The sequence below is a fragment of the Etheostoma spectabile genome, chromosome 20, assembly GCF_008692095.1.
Source record: "Etheostoma spectabile isolate EspeVRDwgs_2016 chromosome 20, UIUC_Espe_1.0, whole genome shotgun sequence".
Taxonomy (NCBI): Eukaryota; Metazoa; Chordata; class Actinopteri; order Perciformes; family Percidae; genus Etheostoma; species Etheostoma spectabile.
Window position 1 is genome coordinate 2,267,610 of NC_045752.1, and position 17,951 is coordinate 2,285,560.

The 17,951-nt window shown below is 39.8% G+C and overlaps 1 protein-coding gene across 1 annotated transcript; it reads left to right on the forward strand.

Annotated features, from left to right (window-relative positions):
• The first annotated feature begins 1,048 nt into the window (after positions 1-1,048).
• On the forward strand, positions 1,049-17,604 carry rps6ka5 (ribosomal protein S6 kinase, polypeptide 5). The gene is given in 16 exon segments (XM_032501121.1): positions 1,049-1,357; positions 5,605-5,676; positions 5,842-6,060; positions 6,286-6,401; positions 6,515-6,616; positions 6,984-7,067; positions 7,194-7,297; positions 7,397-7,547; positions 7,738-7,899; positions 9,430-9,555; positions 11,014-11,147; positions 12,098-12,187; positions 15,333-15,541; positions 15,544-15,561; positions 16,193-16,356; positions 16,935-17,604. Coding segments are annotated over 16 exon segments (2,127 nt in total). The 5' UTR covers positions 1,049-1,287; the 3' UTR covers positions 17,241-17,604.
• The last annotated feature ends 347 nt before the right edge of the window (positions 17,605-17,951 follow it).

Below are 17,951 nucleotides of genomic sequence, written 5' to 3' on the forward strand. Positions count from 1 at the left end.
CCCATGGCCTATGTTGTGTCTTGCACAATAATTTACTGTGTCATACCACTATCAACCTTTCACATTTAACAAAACAAGATGTTGTAAATTGCTTGTGTGAAAATTTTAAATTACATTTTATTATAGACATGCGTGTCCCCAGGTCAATGGTCCAGCTGTCCCCTCAACTGATTAGTGCTACTGGTACTAACATGTACATGTACAACAACAATAGTGCTAACATGGTGGTGGTAGTAGTACTGATATATGTATATATTAATACAGTATTTTAGTGAAGTACTTAGTAACTCTCCACTACTGTGCTAGTATTACATCTGTTCATCTTATTTTCCAGAATAAATAAAAACCCTCCAAATGAAAAAAAATACTTACAATAATATTCCCGATAGTGAAATATAACTAAATATATGTATTTAAGGATTATACTATAAATCCACGACATTTTGAAAGCAATTATTGTACCTTTTACTCCACTACATTTATTTGATACCTTTAGTAAGTCACTTTGCAGATTTAAATTAATAATACATACAGAATATAAAAATCAACCAATAAATTATGACCTTTACCAGCTGAAACAAGTACACGTTAATTCCTTAATAAGTATAACCCAGTAACGTTGTTATAATAGCCTATATATTATTCTGAAACGGTTGATTTTTAGTACTTTAAGTAGGTTTACATGCTGATGCTATGCCTGTATATGTACTGTATATTTACTTGACTCTTGAGTACTATTTTTTATACTATTGTCTTGCCACTTGTACTTAAGTAAAATGAACTAGTATGTCTACTACACTGACTATTCCCAAATTGGAAATATCCTTTAAATGCGCAATTGATTCCACGTCAAATTTGTTTTTTTTTTTTACATCTGACCTTTGACATGGCGTGTATACAACTGTCTGTGCATGTATAAGGGACAAACAGAATGCAGTGCTAGACTTTTGAGGAAGGCGGGATCATAAATCACTAACAAGAAAAGATCCAATCAGAGGTCAGATTTTCACATAGCAACCCCAATCAGTGAAGAGGGACTGTCTGGTTGCGAAGGTAGTGGTAGTGTGGTGTACTGGAAGAAGCAAGGGTTTCCTTTAGGCTTGCTTGTTGTTACGTTTGGTAGTAACATTCTGTCCATATATATGTTAAGTTTGGCGCGTAATTAAGTGTTAAACAATCTTGCCTAATAATATTTTTTCTGCATGTTAATATTGCAAATTATCTGGCGAGGTGAACGTAACCTTGTCTGAAAAGCATCTTTTAACATAATTGGAAGACGAAATTACGATGCCATCCCCGATGGAGGGGTCTTCCAGAGAAGGTGACCACTTTACCGTGAAACATGAGCTGAAAAATGGTAAGTTAGCTGCAAACTGGTATACACTTTTAAAGCAGTCTATCTTATTTAACATGTATCTTTAGGAGACACGCAACGATACCCGAGGGCTAGCTAGCTTGGAAGAGCCAACTGTCACTTTCAATGGGCATGTAGTGAGCGCTACCGTTAACGTTAGCTACTCATGTCAAAAAACGGCAGAGGAAGGCTAACGTTAGCTGACTGTCCTTATTTCTCGTGCTGCTGTCTCACGCAAACTTACGTTACCTAACCATTTAACTAACGTTAGCTAGCTAACTACTGTAATAACGGTGGTCAAACCAGACAATACCATAGCTTAGCCAGTAGTTAACGTAGCGAGGCTAAATCAGACTATCGACAGAGATTTTTAGCAAGTTTATGCCACTGCCACCGCCTTAACTTAACGTGAATCACTATTTGATATGTGTTGGTTTTCCAGTCATTGCCTGGTCTGTTAGCACTCACAGCTAACTTCTCCTTAGCCAACGAAGCGCAGACACAGCTGCAGTGTTGTCGTCTCAAGAGTGAATAGCTTGGTTTCATTTTGCACATTCACATTAGGGACTGTTTGTTCGTGTAATAGGGGTTGACAGTCTTCGTCCCTTATTAACTTTACACTGTTCAACATCATCCTCAAGATAAAACTGTGACGGTGGTGCTGAATCCTGCTGGCTTGTCTTTTTTGTTGGGACAGTGTTACTGAATGATAGTACAAAGTGAAGTAGTGGTGACATGTACAAATAGCATCTCAAAACTCTCCAAATCAACAAAGAATACAGTTATTGAGTAATGAATTATTATTACAGATTGAGACTTAGGTAACGGAGGTTGTTTTGAGTAGAGTGCATGTCTAGCTACTGATTGAATGTAGAGAGCTGCTAAAAGAAGTTGCACACCTGCTTAAGCTGCAACTGGTTTTTAATGACACAGTGCTGCTGTTCAGGCTACAACTTGACTATGCTGCACACTCAGGTACTGCCCTACCCTAAATATGCAGTCAGTCTCGTTTTTTTTTTTTTTCTCAATGAATACAATTTCACACATTTTTGCCCACTTTAACCCTGCTTTGAACCCCTGCTGTAGCATTTGACCTAGTGGAGACAACATAGCAAAAGTAACGGATATACTGTACATACCTATATTACTAAGCCCTTTCATGTGTCAGTCTTCCCGCTATATATCAAGAAGTTTTGTGGAAAATAGTAAAAATGTGCTACAGGTGACAAAATTGCTATAGTTTAATAATCTTAGCCATAGTTGTGTCAATTCATTGCACAATAAAAAGACAGAGTATCTAATTTTCCAAATGAACGGTGTGTTAAAATCTAGTTTCAGTTAGTGGTTGGGTTTTTAAGTCTTATCACTCAGGAAACCACCCAAAATACACTATTAAGGTAAGCTTTTTATTCTGAGGAACATTGGCATTTCTCTAGACTAAAGTTTCCTCTTGTCTACCACTCAAATCAAACTTGGCCTTGGCAGATGAGTTTGGCAAGGGTGTTATGCAACCGGAATCCCTGACCTCAGATTTGAAGGACAGTGTTGAAATGATACCGTGTGCACGTGAAGTGTGTAATAGTTGCAGCATATCTTCTCGTGCGAATCGGAAGAAAGCAGCGGAAAAGCTTAAATCAGCCGCTTTAATTGCTCAGTAGCCTGTTTTCAGAGTGTCAGACAGAAGGAACGTGTTCACTACAATGGACATGCGTGTCTAAGAGCATGCTATGCTCAGTCAGCTGTACAGGGAGACCAGGATTTACAAAGACACAAGGAGTCACTGACGGTGTGTGCTGAATTCACTGAAGATCCCTGATGAATGATTGTGACCTTTTGCTTGTTAATGTAGCCTGTGTGCTGCGGATGATATGCATGTTTTCTGTCTGCAATATGCACTGTTGCACTTTTTTTTACAATTAAACATTCACCTGTGCAACAAGCCCAGTCTGCTGCTGTTAGCTATGCAATGCATTCATTTAACCATCACCCAGGCGTTACTAATTTGTCCAGGGATTTAAATCGCTGATCCTCCAAATTAAAGTCCACTTCTGCAATATTTTAGCTTTGCAGAGTTTGACTTCATTTGCCTCAAAGCATCATGGCTAAGAGTCTCTTTGTATTAAAATGAAATGCAAGACAACATTATTTATAACATGGGCAAGAGTTACAAAACAAAAAGTATACAGGACTGCACAGTAATGTAAACGGGCCTCTTGTGTTCCGGCTTTTGGCAACATCAAAACAGCTGATTTGTTTGAAATGTATAATGGCTGTATCAACAGTATTCAATATTATTCAACGAGAATGTCTGACAGATTTTTGGCCAGAGGCTGTTCATTTTATTGCCGAAACGTCATCTCTTTCTTTGGTAACTAAGCATCTTTTCACTTTTTTATCATTAGGAGCAGAAAGAGCTATACTGTAGAGAAGGACTTGGATTAAAGGTGGTCTAAAGTAGAGATGTTTGGTTACCAATACCAGTATTGGTATCACCTCAGATACTGCCTAAAACGCTGGTATCGGTATCGGGAAGTACTGGAGTTTATGCACCAATCCAATACCACGTAAAAAAGCCCTAAAGACAATCTATGTTAAAGTAGTTTATTTATGTTCTTTTCTGTTATAACTGACAGTCAAACTAGATAAAAAAAGAAAGCTTTGTGGCGTTCATTGTTTGTGTTTGTTCACGTTTCACAAAGAGTTAAGAGCTACCTGAGCCAGACCGACAACAAAAACAGAAATCATATCAAAGCCATACAGAGATAGTAGTAGACAGCTGTTAAAATATAATAAAATATATGACACACTGGTATCGGATCAGTACTCAGTATCGGACAATGCGCAAGTTCAGGTATCAGAATCGGTATTGGGAAGCAAAAAATGGTATTATATATATGTATGTATTATATAATGGTAATTTTTTTGTTCAGAATACAGAGTACACAATATACTCTCACACATAATCTTCTGAAAGTGAATGACCCTTGGAATTGGGGTGTCACGATTGACAAATTTATCGAAATGAGCTTTTGATTTCAAAATCAGAAGCAGGATTGGCGATATTGCCAGTATTTCTTTCTCTCTTCAAACCTGCCTACTTGTACACAACATCGGACTCAGCGTAATTTACTGACTGGTAGCATGTAGCTGAAGACACAGGGTAACGTTAGCTTGCCAGTAGCTGGCATCTTGACTATCCCAGACACCATTTTCACTGCTGGAGTTGTAGATGGCGGAGAAACAACAGAACTGGAAATTATCCTACTTTCCTGATGTCACCGGTGTGACAACATGTTGCCTTCCTTAAGAGTGAGTTATGTAAACAAACATTGAATGTTAAGCATGTGGGCTTTGCAACTGCATGGTGCCTTCAGGTATATCTCGTTAAACTAAGGGTGCAGTCATGTGCCTCTGAAATCATGACACACCTACCTGGAGTACATCTACTCTACTGATCACATGATGTTGGTTATTTTCTTTTCCTTAGTATTTCATCATTAAAGTAGGGGTGCATGATATATCGACTCAATATCGTTTGCGATATCACGTTGCGCGATATTATATTCAAAGTGTCCAGATAAGTATGCAATATTTTGTTTGTTTTGTGGAGCGCTGCGTCTGTGGCTGTGTGGCTTCGTTGTGTTGGATTTAGAGCCCGCTTGAAACGCTGTAATGATCATCATTTCATTGGCCGGTTACCGTGCCACTTGCACATGTTAGTACACATCAGCGCCCTATGTAGCGTACCACGTGTGTGCATATTTCAACAGAGGGACAGTGTAAGTGAAGAAATAGAGACCACAAAACGGAAAAAAATCACAGAAGCAACAGAAAAGTAGTGTCCTGCTCTCTTTATTTATTTCATACTGTCCAACCAGTAAAACATGTCCTGTTCTGTAGACCTCCTTATTCATTCATTCATTCATTCATTCATTCATTCATTCATTCATTCATTCATTCATTCAGTCATTCATTCATGTTGGACCAGTTCAATATGACATACTGTATGTCAGCTGAAATGAACCTTGTGTTGTAAGAAAACTTGTTTAATTTGTTATGAATCAATTTGATTGCGTTTTCCCATAACCTTTGTAATTTTACCATGTTTAAAAAATAATATATAATCAATATTGCAATATTACATTTTGTCAATATCATGCAACCCTACATTCAAGACAATTTTTTGTTAGATGATTTGAGTTGCTTATCTAATTCTCTTGTAATATATTTCATTTCTGCTCTGACTTCAGCCAACCTGACGGGCCATGTGGAGAGAGTGGGCATTGAAAACTTTGAGCTATTAAAGGTGCTGGGCACAGGAGGTGAGTGAACCTTTAAACTAGTCTCTCCCTGTGTTGAACTGATTGGGATGTTTAGATGGCAGTTTGCATGCCAGTCTGGAATCCGATATTGTGTGTTTTTGGAATGATAAAGCCTTTGCTCTGCTCTAAACTTTCCCCCCTGTCTTTATTTATAATAACCACCAGCTTATGGCAAGGTGTTCCTGGTAAGGAAAGTGAGTGGTCATGATGCAGGAAAGCTGTATGCCATGAAGGTTTTGAAGAAGGCCACGATTGTACAAAAGGCAAAGACTGCCGAACACACGCGGTCAGAGCGTCAAGTGCTGGAGCACATCCGCCAGTCTCCGTTCCTCGTCACACTTCACTATGCCTTCCAGACGGATACCAAGCTGCACCTGATTCTCGGTTAGGATATTGTATTGCAAAATGCCTTCTCTGTTATGTTTATACAAGAAAAACAAAAGGTTAATGATTTTCTTTAACCCAGTGAAAGAAATGCACCAGTTGAATGAATAAGTATAAACAGAAATTAAAAAGAAAAAAAAAGTATTTGTCCCTCCCTGTAGAAAAACAAACCTACTTATATTATTTTGGATAAAACATGACATGCATGATATCTTTTAATTATAGATTATGTAAATGGTGGGGAGCTCTTCACACATTTGGTGCAGAGGGTGCGATTTAAGGAACAAGAAGTCTCCTTGTACAGTGGAGAGATTGTGTTGGCACTAGAACATCTACATAAGGTAACCCTGAGATTCATCACAACCAAGACCTCTGGTCTGTTCAGAAGTTAGCTATTGATGTTTACATGCTTTTACATGCTTTTACCTGCCCCTCTGTCATTTTCTTGTTGCAGCTTGGGATTGTCTATCGGGACCTGAAACTTGAGAATATTCTGCTGGATTCGAGTGGGCATATAGTTCTCACAGACTTTGGTCTCAGTAAAGAATTTGATCAGGTACAGTATGTCTCAGTATGTTTTAAAACCTCTAAATCCTTCAACTGATGACCCCCTCACTCCTGATGAAGGAGATTCACTGAATTCTCAACTGTTAACCTAATGAATGTTGAGTTTATTTTCAGCGTATCTCAAAAAAACATTGTTTGTATCCTTAAGGTATAATAATCATGGTGAATCCATGTCCTTCCTCATAAAACATTGTCAACGTTAATTTGTCTTTTAAGGTTTTAAGGTTTTAATCTTAAACCTTTCTCTCACAATCCTGCCCACTTGCAGGCACAGACAAGGCTAAGATTCTTTGTTTTTTTGTTTTAAGATTTGGAATCTAAAATGTGTCTATTGATTTGTGCATTTGTTAAAACAGGTGGAAAGGGCGTTTTCTGTCTGTGGCACCATTGAATACATGGCTCCAGAAATTGTGGAAGGTGGAGAGTCTGGACATGACAAGGTAAATCATCAAATCAAGCAGCCCAGACTCTCCTCTCTATATTTCTGAATATGTGTACTAGCCATTGAGATTTTTCTTTTAGGCTGTTAAGCCAAAGTCACGGGTGGTTGCTTTCATGCATTCCAGGCGGTGGACTGGTGGAGCCTCGGCGTGTTGATGTACGAGCTTTTGACTGGCGGATCGCCCTTCACCGTTGATGGAGATGAGAACTCGCACACAGACATTGCCAAGTATGGATTCTCCCTGATTATTAGATCACCACAGATTTTAGCCAGCCTTAAGTGATAATCACTCTACAACACAAACCATATCTGTCTCGCACATCACAGGAGGATTTCAAAAAAGGATCCTCCTTTCCCCAAAGATATGGGACCTTTGGCCAAAGACCTCATCCAGCGACTCCTCATCAAAGATCCAAAGAAAAGATTGGGCTCAGGTCCTAATGGAGCAGAGAATGTGAAAAAACACCCGTTTTACCAGGTGGATGGCATTACTTGTCTTGAATATTTCACAATAGTTATAAAAACTAAATGTTAGGGTGGGCTGTTACTCCACATAATGGGGCTGCTTTAAGTGAGCAGCATTAGGGAAAACTGAGTGTTTGTATAAGCTATGACAATAAGTGTGGGGATGAACCATAATGTTTTTATTTTTTCTAAACTAATGTTAGAAAATAAACTGGGAGGACTTGGCAGCTAAGAAGGTGCCTGCCCCGTTCAAGCCGGTGATTCGGGATGAGCTAGATGTCAGCAACTTCGCAGACGAGTTCACAGAGATGGACCCCACCTACTCTCCTGCGGCTCTGCCTCAGAACTGTGACCGCATCTTCCAGGTGGGAGACTGTTAAGGAATCCTAGACTACCTGACTATTTATTATTTTGTGACTCATTGTTTTGTTGTTTACATACAGCAACAGTCATTGTGCTTCTTGCAGGTCATTGCACAGGACAACATTTAGTTTTGCATTTGCTTTGTGCTGATGTTTGTCTGGGCTTTGGTTGCAGGCAGTTTGAAATGTTGACATGGATAAAAAATTGCATTATACATTATCCATTTTTTGTCTGTGACTATATTTGTCATACTCCACAGCAATTGAAGTAATCAAGTGAAGTTTTGAATGTCCTCAAAAGGTTGCTGTAAGTCAACATGAGTCTGTCTGTGTGCACTGGTATTCAAATTGACTAAAGAGTCTTTTATTGAAGTAATTGCTGCCATATGCATCCCTTATTGAAGTAACAGATGTGAATGACTATTTTTGATCTAGCTTTGAACCATAATATGGCCCACAACTCTGTGCCAGCTGATGGCTGTCTGATGTATTGCATGAAATTTCAACTCTGATTGCCTTCTGGATCCTTGAGCTCGGTAGATCAATAGATCCATTAACGGGCTTCTCTCATGGAATAAAAGGTTACACTTTGAGAGCATCACCACGTCTGTCTCGGTTACGCCTTCTGTCTTTGATTGCCAACTTCATCTTGGCTTTTTTCGCTCTCAGCTGCCTTTCACATAGTCTGAAATTTTGTGGTCTTTATAATTTGCAAGCCTAGCAATCTCTGAGATAACGACAGCAATCCCAATTTTAAACCGTGCACTTGCTCCCCCACAGTGCCTCACAGAACAAAATTAAAATTGCATTAAGAGCGCCAAAATGTAATTTCACAGCAGAGCAATCAAATATTCAAGCCCGGCAATTTAGGGCATCTCATTCATTCACCACCCATCCTTCCGTCCATCCATCCATGGCTGTCACTACATACCACACAGCTGTGTGTGTGTGTGTGTGTGTGTGGTGTGTGTGTGTGTGTGTGTGTGTGTGTGTGGTGTGTGTGTGTGTGTGTGTGTGTGTGTGTGTGTGTGTGTGTGTGGTGTGTGTGTGTGTGTGTGTGTGTGTGTGTGTGTGTGTGTGTGTGTGTGTGTGTGTGGTGTGTGTGTGGTGTGTGTGTGTGTGTGTGTGTGTGTGTGTGTGTGTGTGTGTGTGTGTGTGTGTGTGTGTGTGTGTGTGTGTGTGTGTGTGTGTGTGTGTATAAAAGGGAGAGAGAGATTAATGCCAGCTCAGAGCTTTGGGCTCCCCACAGCTGGAATTCAGCAGGCAGCGCTCCACAGTGACAGGTCTAACAATAAGAACAGCTGGACAGCTACTGTCACTCACAAATTAACAGAATTGGGTGTATTGTGGAGCTGACAGGCTTGCTTGATGTACAAAAAATAGAAAGAAATAATAAAGTATGTTCAGGAGGATAGATAGTCCATGCTATTTCTTCGGCTGTAAACTGCAATGGTTTTTCTTTCCCTCTGTCCTTATCATCCAACACTCACTTTAAAATGTAAATACCTAGAGTTTATGTGTTTCTGTTTGCAGGGCTACTCTTTCATGGCCCCCTCCATCCTGTTCAAGAGGAATGTGGTGATGGACGACTCTGTCCAGCTGTGTGGTGGCTCTGAGAGGCCGGGCTCCGCCGCGGTGGCCCGCAGCGCCATGATCAAGGTAAGATGAATGGACTTGGATCCTCTTACATAAACACACTTAAGCTAATGGCTGCTGTCCCATCCTCCATTCCACAAGAACCTTTTGTTTCTTACTGTACTTGTTTTACTCACTTTACCCACAATTCAGTTTTCAGACATGGGCCTGTTTATTTAATAATGTTTGTTCATGAATGCACTTGTGTATCTGTATAACGTAGTGCTTTTTGAGAATGGAGCGGTGCATTGCCTTTTATTGGATCATTGGGTTTTAAGCTTTCTCATCAACACCCTGGGTACCTGCTGCAAACTTAGTTGTTTCCAAGATTTATTGTCAGATTTTTTTTACATTGGTGGTATGGATTGAAAATAATCATTTTAATGCTTTTTAGTCTAGACCAAAAACCTTTCAGCAATGTTTAATTAATCAACAAAGTGCTGGAATATTAGAGTATTTTGGCTTGCAATTATGCTTGGTCATAGCATTCTACCCTTTTTAGTGCTTACACACATTTGAAAGGGAAAGTTTCAGCCGAGCAGTCAGACAATAATATGCTCCAAATGTACTCACAATTGCCTCAGCTCATTGTGCTCTACAGGTTTTTAATCCATTTTCTCGTTATGTCTATCAGTGTTCTTCAGTATCTTAATACAAATCTAGATTTTCTTTTTTGCCTCTTCCGCGTTCTTTTCTTTTTTGCATGCAAATTAATTTTGACAACATTGCATAACAAGAGAGGTTTGCTAGGTTCATACTAAAATGGTTTTCATGGACTGTTGCACTCACTCTGTGTGGTAATAAATGTTTAATGATCACAAAACAACAAGTTTGAATTGTATAATCACATAGAAGCAATGTTTGAAACAAGAAATGGAAAGATGGAAAGGTTAAGACACTTCAGGTTTCAGGCTGTGGTTATTAAAAAAGGTTGTATATTTAATATAAATGCTGTACATAAGACTTCTAGATCAGACTTACATTTCAGAAGACATGAAAAAAGACATGTATTCCTCACCTATACATAAACTTTGTCTTTTTGTGGAGAATAAATGTACTGTACATGTAAAGAAAAGTGCACCAACCACATGATCTGTTTACTGTAAGAACCGTATAAGTAGTGACAGCATGCTCTATAGAAAAGAATAGCAAGCATAGAGCTGTGATCATATTCAAATAAATAGCAAATTAATTTGATTTGTACATTAGCACCAGGAAAGCAGGAGTGTATGAAACCTTTATTTATTGTAATCAACGAACACTAAAGTACTTAGTGTAATGTATTTAAATATAAAAAAATATTCAATACAGTTTACCCCTATTTGTATTGAAGACCTAACAACATTGAGTTACTTCTTTAATTTACTACATTAGTAGACCCTTTTCCCTTTTCTGATGCCTCTCTATAAACATTTATATTTGACCAAACTACTTGTTTGGTCCACTGCCCCCCCCCCCCCCCCCCCCCCCCCCCCCCCGCAGGACTCACCATTCTACATGAGTTATGAGATGGACCTGAAGGACAGTGCTTTAGGGGAGGGTAGCTTTTCCATCTGCAGACGGTGCACACACAAGAAGACCGGACAGAAATACGCAGTCAAGATTGTCAGCAAAAGGTACAAACTCACATCCTGCTTGCTCAGATGTGTTTGTCAACCCAGATGCTTTTGGCTGTGTGATGTTTATAGTTTCCCTGGATAAATCAATCGATCATCCTCCTTCCTTTCCCTGGCAGACTTAGTATGTTATCTTAAACAGATGAATGCAAAATAATGTCATAATTTGCTCTATAATTTTATTTGCCCTATTACTTTGTTAAAGGTTGCGTGACGTGGGTTAACTAAATGTAAATATATATCTGCTTACAAACACTTGTTTTTGCTGGCAACTGCTACAAAACGAGCTTTGAACATGTGTGTTGACTGCAGTCCTACACTGCACTTCTACGCTTCACTGACAGTGTGGCACCAAAAATTATGGCTCTAATAATAATGAGCCTCACTGGGCAATCCGCATGACACAAACATTTGTTTCTTCTTCTAACTGTGAGTTAGTTGGAATTTTTCTGTGTCAGGGTAAAGAAAATCAGTTGAGCTAACTACACTTAATAATAATAATAAAATAACTCTTAAATTACATATGTGAGAATTTGAGAGCCAAACCTTATGAGCTCCATGTACCTTACAATAGGTTAGTTGTGTGAAATAATTAAGCAGAAGAAAATGTCAACCCAACACAACCCACGGTCAAAAGGTTATATTGTACAAATGTCATATAAAAAGTAGAAAGGTAGTGGGTTATATTCTGTCTTCTTTTCTACCCTGCCTTGTCTTCTCTTGATATATTATACTGACTTGATTATTTGCTAAAATGTAATGTAAAGTTACCATATTAATGCATTTTTCAACAAAAATTGCCCAGATTAGACCAAAATGTCAATTGAAAAACTGTTAAAGGATACAAAACTGCCCTCTAAAATGTCACTTCCTCACTCTACTGTGTATGTGTGTGTATTTATGTTGTATTTTGTGACAGTTATATGGGTACCTGCTTGTGTTTGATGTAGGATGGAGGCACGACCAGCGGGGAATAGCGCCCCGAACTTGCGATGGCCACCCCAACTTGTCAAGTTTCATGAAAATTACCCACCGGTAAGGTTTTTCGCGTTTTGGGAAAATTTGAACCATAAATTCGTTTTTTCAGGTTCTGTTGACTGTGGGGACTGAGCCTTTTTAACCTGGACTGGGGCAAGGCAAATTTAAAGGGGGTGCCCGGGGGGCCCCAAGGTTTTCTTTTGCTTTTGATTTTCCTATAACATTTCCCCCCATGCGCACAATATTTCACACCAAATGTATTTTTAAACTGCAGCTGTTAAAGCATCCATTTTTATAGTATAATAAACCAAACCCAGATTTATTGTGTAAAAATTTACCACCTCAAAACAACAAGGGGCAGGGGTTCCCAACTGTAGCTACCTCGTTATTTGAGGGGGTCTTGTGGCTGGACAGGTTCATTAGTCCCGGCCCTAAGCCCAAAGCACCACTTTATCCTGATGAGTCAGTAGGGGTTTTTACGTCCTCAAGGCCTGTGCCGATCAAAGCACGCTGCCCTGGGCTCGCCTCAAACCCAGTCCGCCTTTGTTTCCCCACCCCGCACTAAGAAAACTCTACCCCCGTGCCCAACACATATTCCCATTTTTTTTTGGGCCCTTTCCTTTACTCAATACCATTAGGTTTGATCTCAAATCTGGGTCAAGGTGGGTTTTTTTGTTGTTGCTATATTTTTATGCAAAGAAAATTTTTTCCACAATTTCACCGTAAAAATTCGCTGGGTAAAAAGCATTTGACTTGAAGGGAAATTAAAAATACTTCCAAAACGCACACTTTTCACCCCTTGCTATTCCAGAGCGCAAAGAAAAAAGGTTTTAATGGGTGTAAAAAAGGTTTGGGAAAGGTAAACATATTCGTGCATGTTTTTTCTGTAGCTCCACCGTACCTGTTTTTGGGGCGCTTGGGGGAGGGGAGTACTGGAGAGGTCCCAAAAACAAAATTTCACGAAAAGAGGAAACCCCTCATGGGAAAATGGTCGGCCGTCATCCTGCACGACTGGGTGGTGCATAGGACCAAAACCCGGGGGTAAACATTCACAAAACTGCACTCAAGTTCTTCTGTCTGAGCATGGTTTGTGTCTTTGTAAGATAAGCCCCGGGGGATCAAACGCTTTAAAACAGAATTACGGTTCTGTAGATCTGACGCATTGATTTGACTCTGAAATTTTCCAAACAAGAGTAAATTGTTCCCCAAACAGGGGTTTAAAAGTCCCTGGTCAGACAGTCTTGATGCCCAAATTTTTAAAGCTCTTAAGTGAAACAGTTTGCTGAGCAAAAAAAAATGATTGCCTCCGTGTCCCCCAATTGCTTCGTAAACCGTTTTCAAGACAGAGGAAAACCTGAGATAAAAAAAAGACTTTGGGCTTTGCTCGCCTCAAACCCCCGACATCACTCCTGAGACCCCCGCTTCCCCTGCATCGCACCCCAAAGAACCAGTAGAGGCTACGATATCCTGTGTGTGATCGGGGGTTATTCGGTGAGTGGGGGGGACGACAGAACCATGCTCAGGTTAAAACCAAATTTAAACTGATGGAGAATCATTTATTATTCAACTCCACATTTCCCTGATGGGAAAGAAACTTATATCCACTCAGCAGTATTTTTTTTTTATAGCAATTTGAACAGAAAATTTTAAACATTAAACTAAAAAAAACAAAACAACTTGCGCGGAAAAATGCTCAGTTTTTTAGTTAAAATATGTCTGACAATTTTTATTTAAATGATTAAATTTCATTTTTTTCAAGGAAAATGCCAAACAATTGTGGTTTTACTTTTTAAATTTGAAATTTTTTTACTTAAATTTTAAATTAATGTTATGATTTTTTGACGTGAAACAATTTTAGAGGATTCCTTTGGGATCTGCTAATTTGTGATGGGCCTTATTCTTTACACTGATGTAATGATTACTCAATTAATGGAAGAAATACCTTAATCAATAAAAGACAATATTCATTAGTAGCAGCATTAATCAAAATGATGGTTAATGGTCACTGATGTTGATTTGCTTGACAAACGTTTCTGCAGAAACTGTATGCAGAGAGAATTGTATTCATATTTTAGAATTTATATTATTTAATATTTAATATGATCAAGTTAAACATTACTTAAGATACTTGTACCCCACATCAAAATCAAGCTTTCAGCGTGTGTGTGTGTGTGTGTGTGTGTGTGTGTGTGTGTGTGTGTGTGTGTGTGTGTGTGTGTGTGTGTGTGTGTGTGTGTGTGTGTGTGTGTGTGTGTGTGTGTGTGTGTGTGTGTGTGTGTGTGTGTGTGTATATGTGTATATATATATGTGTATATATGTGTGTATATATATATGTGTGTATATATATGTATGTGTATGTATATAGAGGGTTGGTGTTTGTGTGTATGAACGTGCACATGTGTGTGCATGCATGTTCTGTTTAATCTTATTTGCATGATATTCATCTCTACCTCTTGTTCAGCGCTACAACCGTCAGCATCCTGTGGTGAGCTGACACAGTTTAATGTTCACCACGGAATGGAGAGCAACCAGCCAAGCTCTCAGAGCTGGTTAATGCTGCGCTTAAACGAGACATTGCTTCTCAGTGGCAGAAATGTCAACCTTTTTTTTGTAGAGGAGAGAAATGAAAAGGAGTGGTAGAGAAGGAGAGGGCACATGGGAGAGGGTTTCTAGACCTGACCAGTCATCCATACAGAGTCTGGGCTCTCTTCAAGTGTTGTTTCACACCAATGCCCCCTGGGGGGATATGGGAGTAGTGTGCCTCATGGAGCTTTGATGAAATTGCTACTGACAAGTTGTGTGCACAATGCCCTGGAAGCGAAGTGAGCAGACACAGAGAGGGAGGGAGAACGAAGGGAAGATCAGGACAGATCCTTCACTGCCGAAAGGACTGTTCCCAACTACTGTCATTTTAATGAGAAATCTGTGGGCAGATGTAAGCAGGCCAAGGTGAGAGTATCCTGTACGTTCAGATAAGCACAGACTCTTCTGTTTAGTGCTGGTTCAACCACGGTCAAAAACATGCAGCATAACAATGGAGTAATGTGGACAGTCATGATCAGTCAAGAGTGCTTTTAAAGTTGTTATTTCAACAGCAGATTTGTTCTAACATTAATGCCCAGTCATTTTGTCGGCTCAACACGATTAATATAAAAAAACAAGCATATAGCATTTCCTTTGCCACACAGGACTTCATTGACATTTCAGATATTTAAACCTGGAAACTGCATTCACAGTGTTTTTGACTGCATATTTTGTGGATTTGCTCTGTTTGCAGTACACCATGCTGTCTGGCCAGGTGCCTTTTCAGTGTCAGGAGAAGAGCCTGACTCATACCAGTGCTGAGGAAATTATGAAGAAAATCAAACAGGGGGACTTCTCTTTTGAAGGCGAGGCTTGGAGAAATGTGTCTCAGCAGGCAAGGACCTGATACAAGGTCAGGATGGAACTGGTCGCTTGTTCTTAAATCTAATGATTTGTGTGAACTACTACTGTATGCTAGAAGTTTATTCTCATAAAGTGAAAGCTCGGATGTACTGCCTGTGGATTTCACAACACATCTTTAGTGTATTAGTGACAAAATGCTTTTAAAGATTTTAGAGACTGTTTCCCTATAGTTGGCTTTTAAAGTAAATTTGCTAGAAACCTGTAAGACCACAAGAACGTCCCATGCGCTCTATCTTATGTAAATTATACAACCATACAAAATACAGTTGTGATCTCACACACACAAAGAGTAAGATTAAAAATGGAACTTGTGTGGTTATTCAACTAATCATAATTGAAAATACAGGCCTCTTTTACTCCAATTTTAGATGTGAACTAATGTGAAAGAATCCTTACAGCAAAAACATTACGTAGTTTGGAAGTGATGAAAATATTGGATGTTTTAGAATGGTTTTAGCAGGACTACCCATTTTTTTAATTTAATCACTATTGAATTTTAAACCCACAAAGTAGCTCACAGTGACTCAGCTACCTGAAAGGAAATCCCTTCCTCTTAGTAGCTCACCTCCTTACTTGTGTATTTAGAGCACTAATGGTAAATCTGTGTGTTGTTCCTGCAGAGCTGCTGACCGTGGACCCAAACAAGAGGATTAAGATGTGCGGCCTACGTTACAATGCCTGGCTCCAGGACGACAGCCAGCTGTCCTCAAACCCACTCATGACCCCGGACATTCTTGGCTCCTCTACTGCCTCCGTCCACACTTACGTCAAAGCTACCTTTCACGTAAGAAATGACCAGCAGTGCATGCTAATTTTAGATGTAGGCCAGGACAGGAACTCTGGGCTTCCGGTTATAAAATGTGGGTTGTATTGAACAATTGCTTCCATGCTGCTGCTGCTTCACAAGAACACTTACCAGTTGACCTGAAGATGGAGATTAACATTATTTTAATTGTACTATTAGGTTAATTCTACAAAGTAAAACAAGATCACAATTTACTGTGAAAGTCAGATAAAATGGTTTAATAGAGAAAATATTAGCAGATAAATCAATAATGAAACTAATCTTTAGTTTCAGCCCTATTCTAAACAGGTGTAGATCTGTATTTTATGCATGAAAAATGTATTACATTGGCAAACACACATTTGATAAAGCAATATTGTTGCAACTAGTCCAAAACCTGTTAGATACGCTGAATTGGCATCAGTGCTGATCCTGACTCTATTTAAGTACCTGTAAAAGGATAAGTACTTAATATCAGCAGTTGAGGAACCAGAATCAGCACAGGGAGACCCAACGAGTAGGATTGGTGCAAAAATTATTCAGAGAAAACAACTTACCAATCCCCTTTTTTGTCCCAGGCATTTAACAAATGTAAGCGGGAAGGTTTCCGACTGCAGACAGTGGACAAAGCGCCACTAGCCAAGAGGAGGAAGATGAAAAAGACAAGTACCAGCACAGAGACCCGCAGCAGTTCCGGTGAGAGCACTCATTCCTCGTCCTCCTCCTCCCAATCTCAGGAGAAGACTTTTCCAGAGGGCAACACCAAGCTGCAGACCTCCAACAGCACGCCTCTTGTCACGCCCGTCAACACACCGGCAGCCCTGGGAACAGACTCTGAGCACCAACCAACGCATCCAGCCTTTCACTTCTCAGAAGAACAGTGAGACAGCCAGAAGAAAAAAGGAGATTCAGACAGCTTCATGACCCACAGGACTGCTTAGAACATTGTAGAGACCGCTCTCTTCTTCTTCTCTCTGTCCCCGGCAGCTCTCCGCCTCTGGCTTGATTGCATGGACGTCGGCATATCTCCAAAACCAAGCATGCAGCAGGAGCAGCAACCATCACCTCAATATCTATCAATCAATCAATCATCACTAGCAATAGCCTATCCCTTTTCTTCTCTCTCACTTTCAAAGACAGACCGTGTCAATCAGGGACTGGACCAGGTAGAAGTTGTCACCAGTGTCCAAAATGAAAAGAGCTGCTCTACTGCCCCAGATCCAAACAAACAATGGAGAGACATCTTCAGGCCCTGTTTACGCGTACATGGTTATTTTGGCGAACGGAGACATTTCTTTTGTTTGTGCCCTTCGTTTACATGCAAACGGAGAATTTTCCTCTGAAAATTAGTCTGTCTAAAAAGATTTTTGAAGACTTTGTTGGCACGGTTGCACGTAAACTGAGGCTAACGGAGGTCTAGGCAGCCTAGGAAGTGAGGAAGAGGAGTGAGAGGAAGTGATTCGATATTGTTGTTGTTGCTATTTTGGGGATTCTGATTGGCTAACGTGTGCTTGAGCTTCTCGTTACACTGCCACCTACAGGTTTGGCATGCTCGTGACGGCATTGACGGCACATATACACGGGTACGTGTAAAT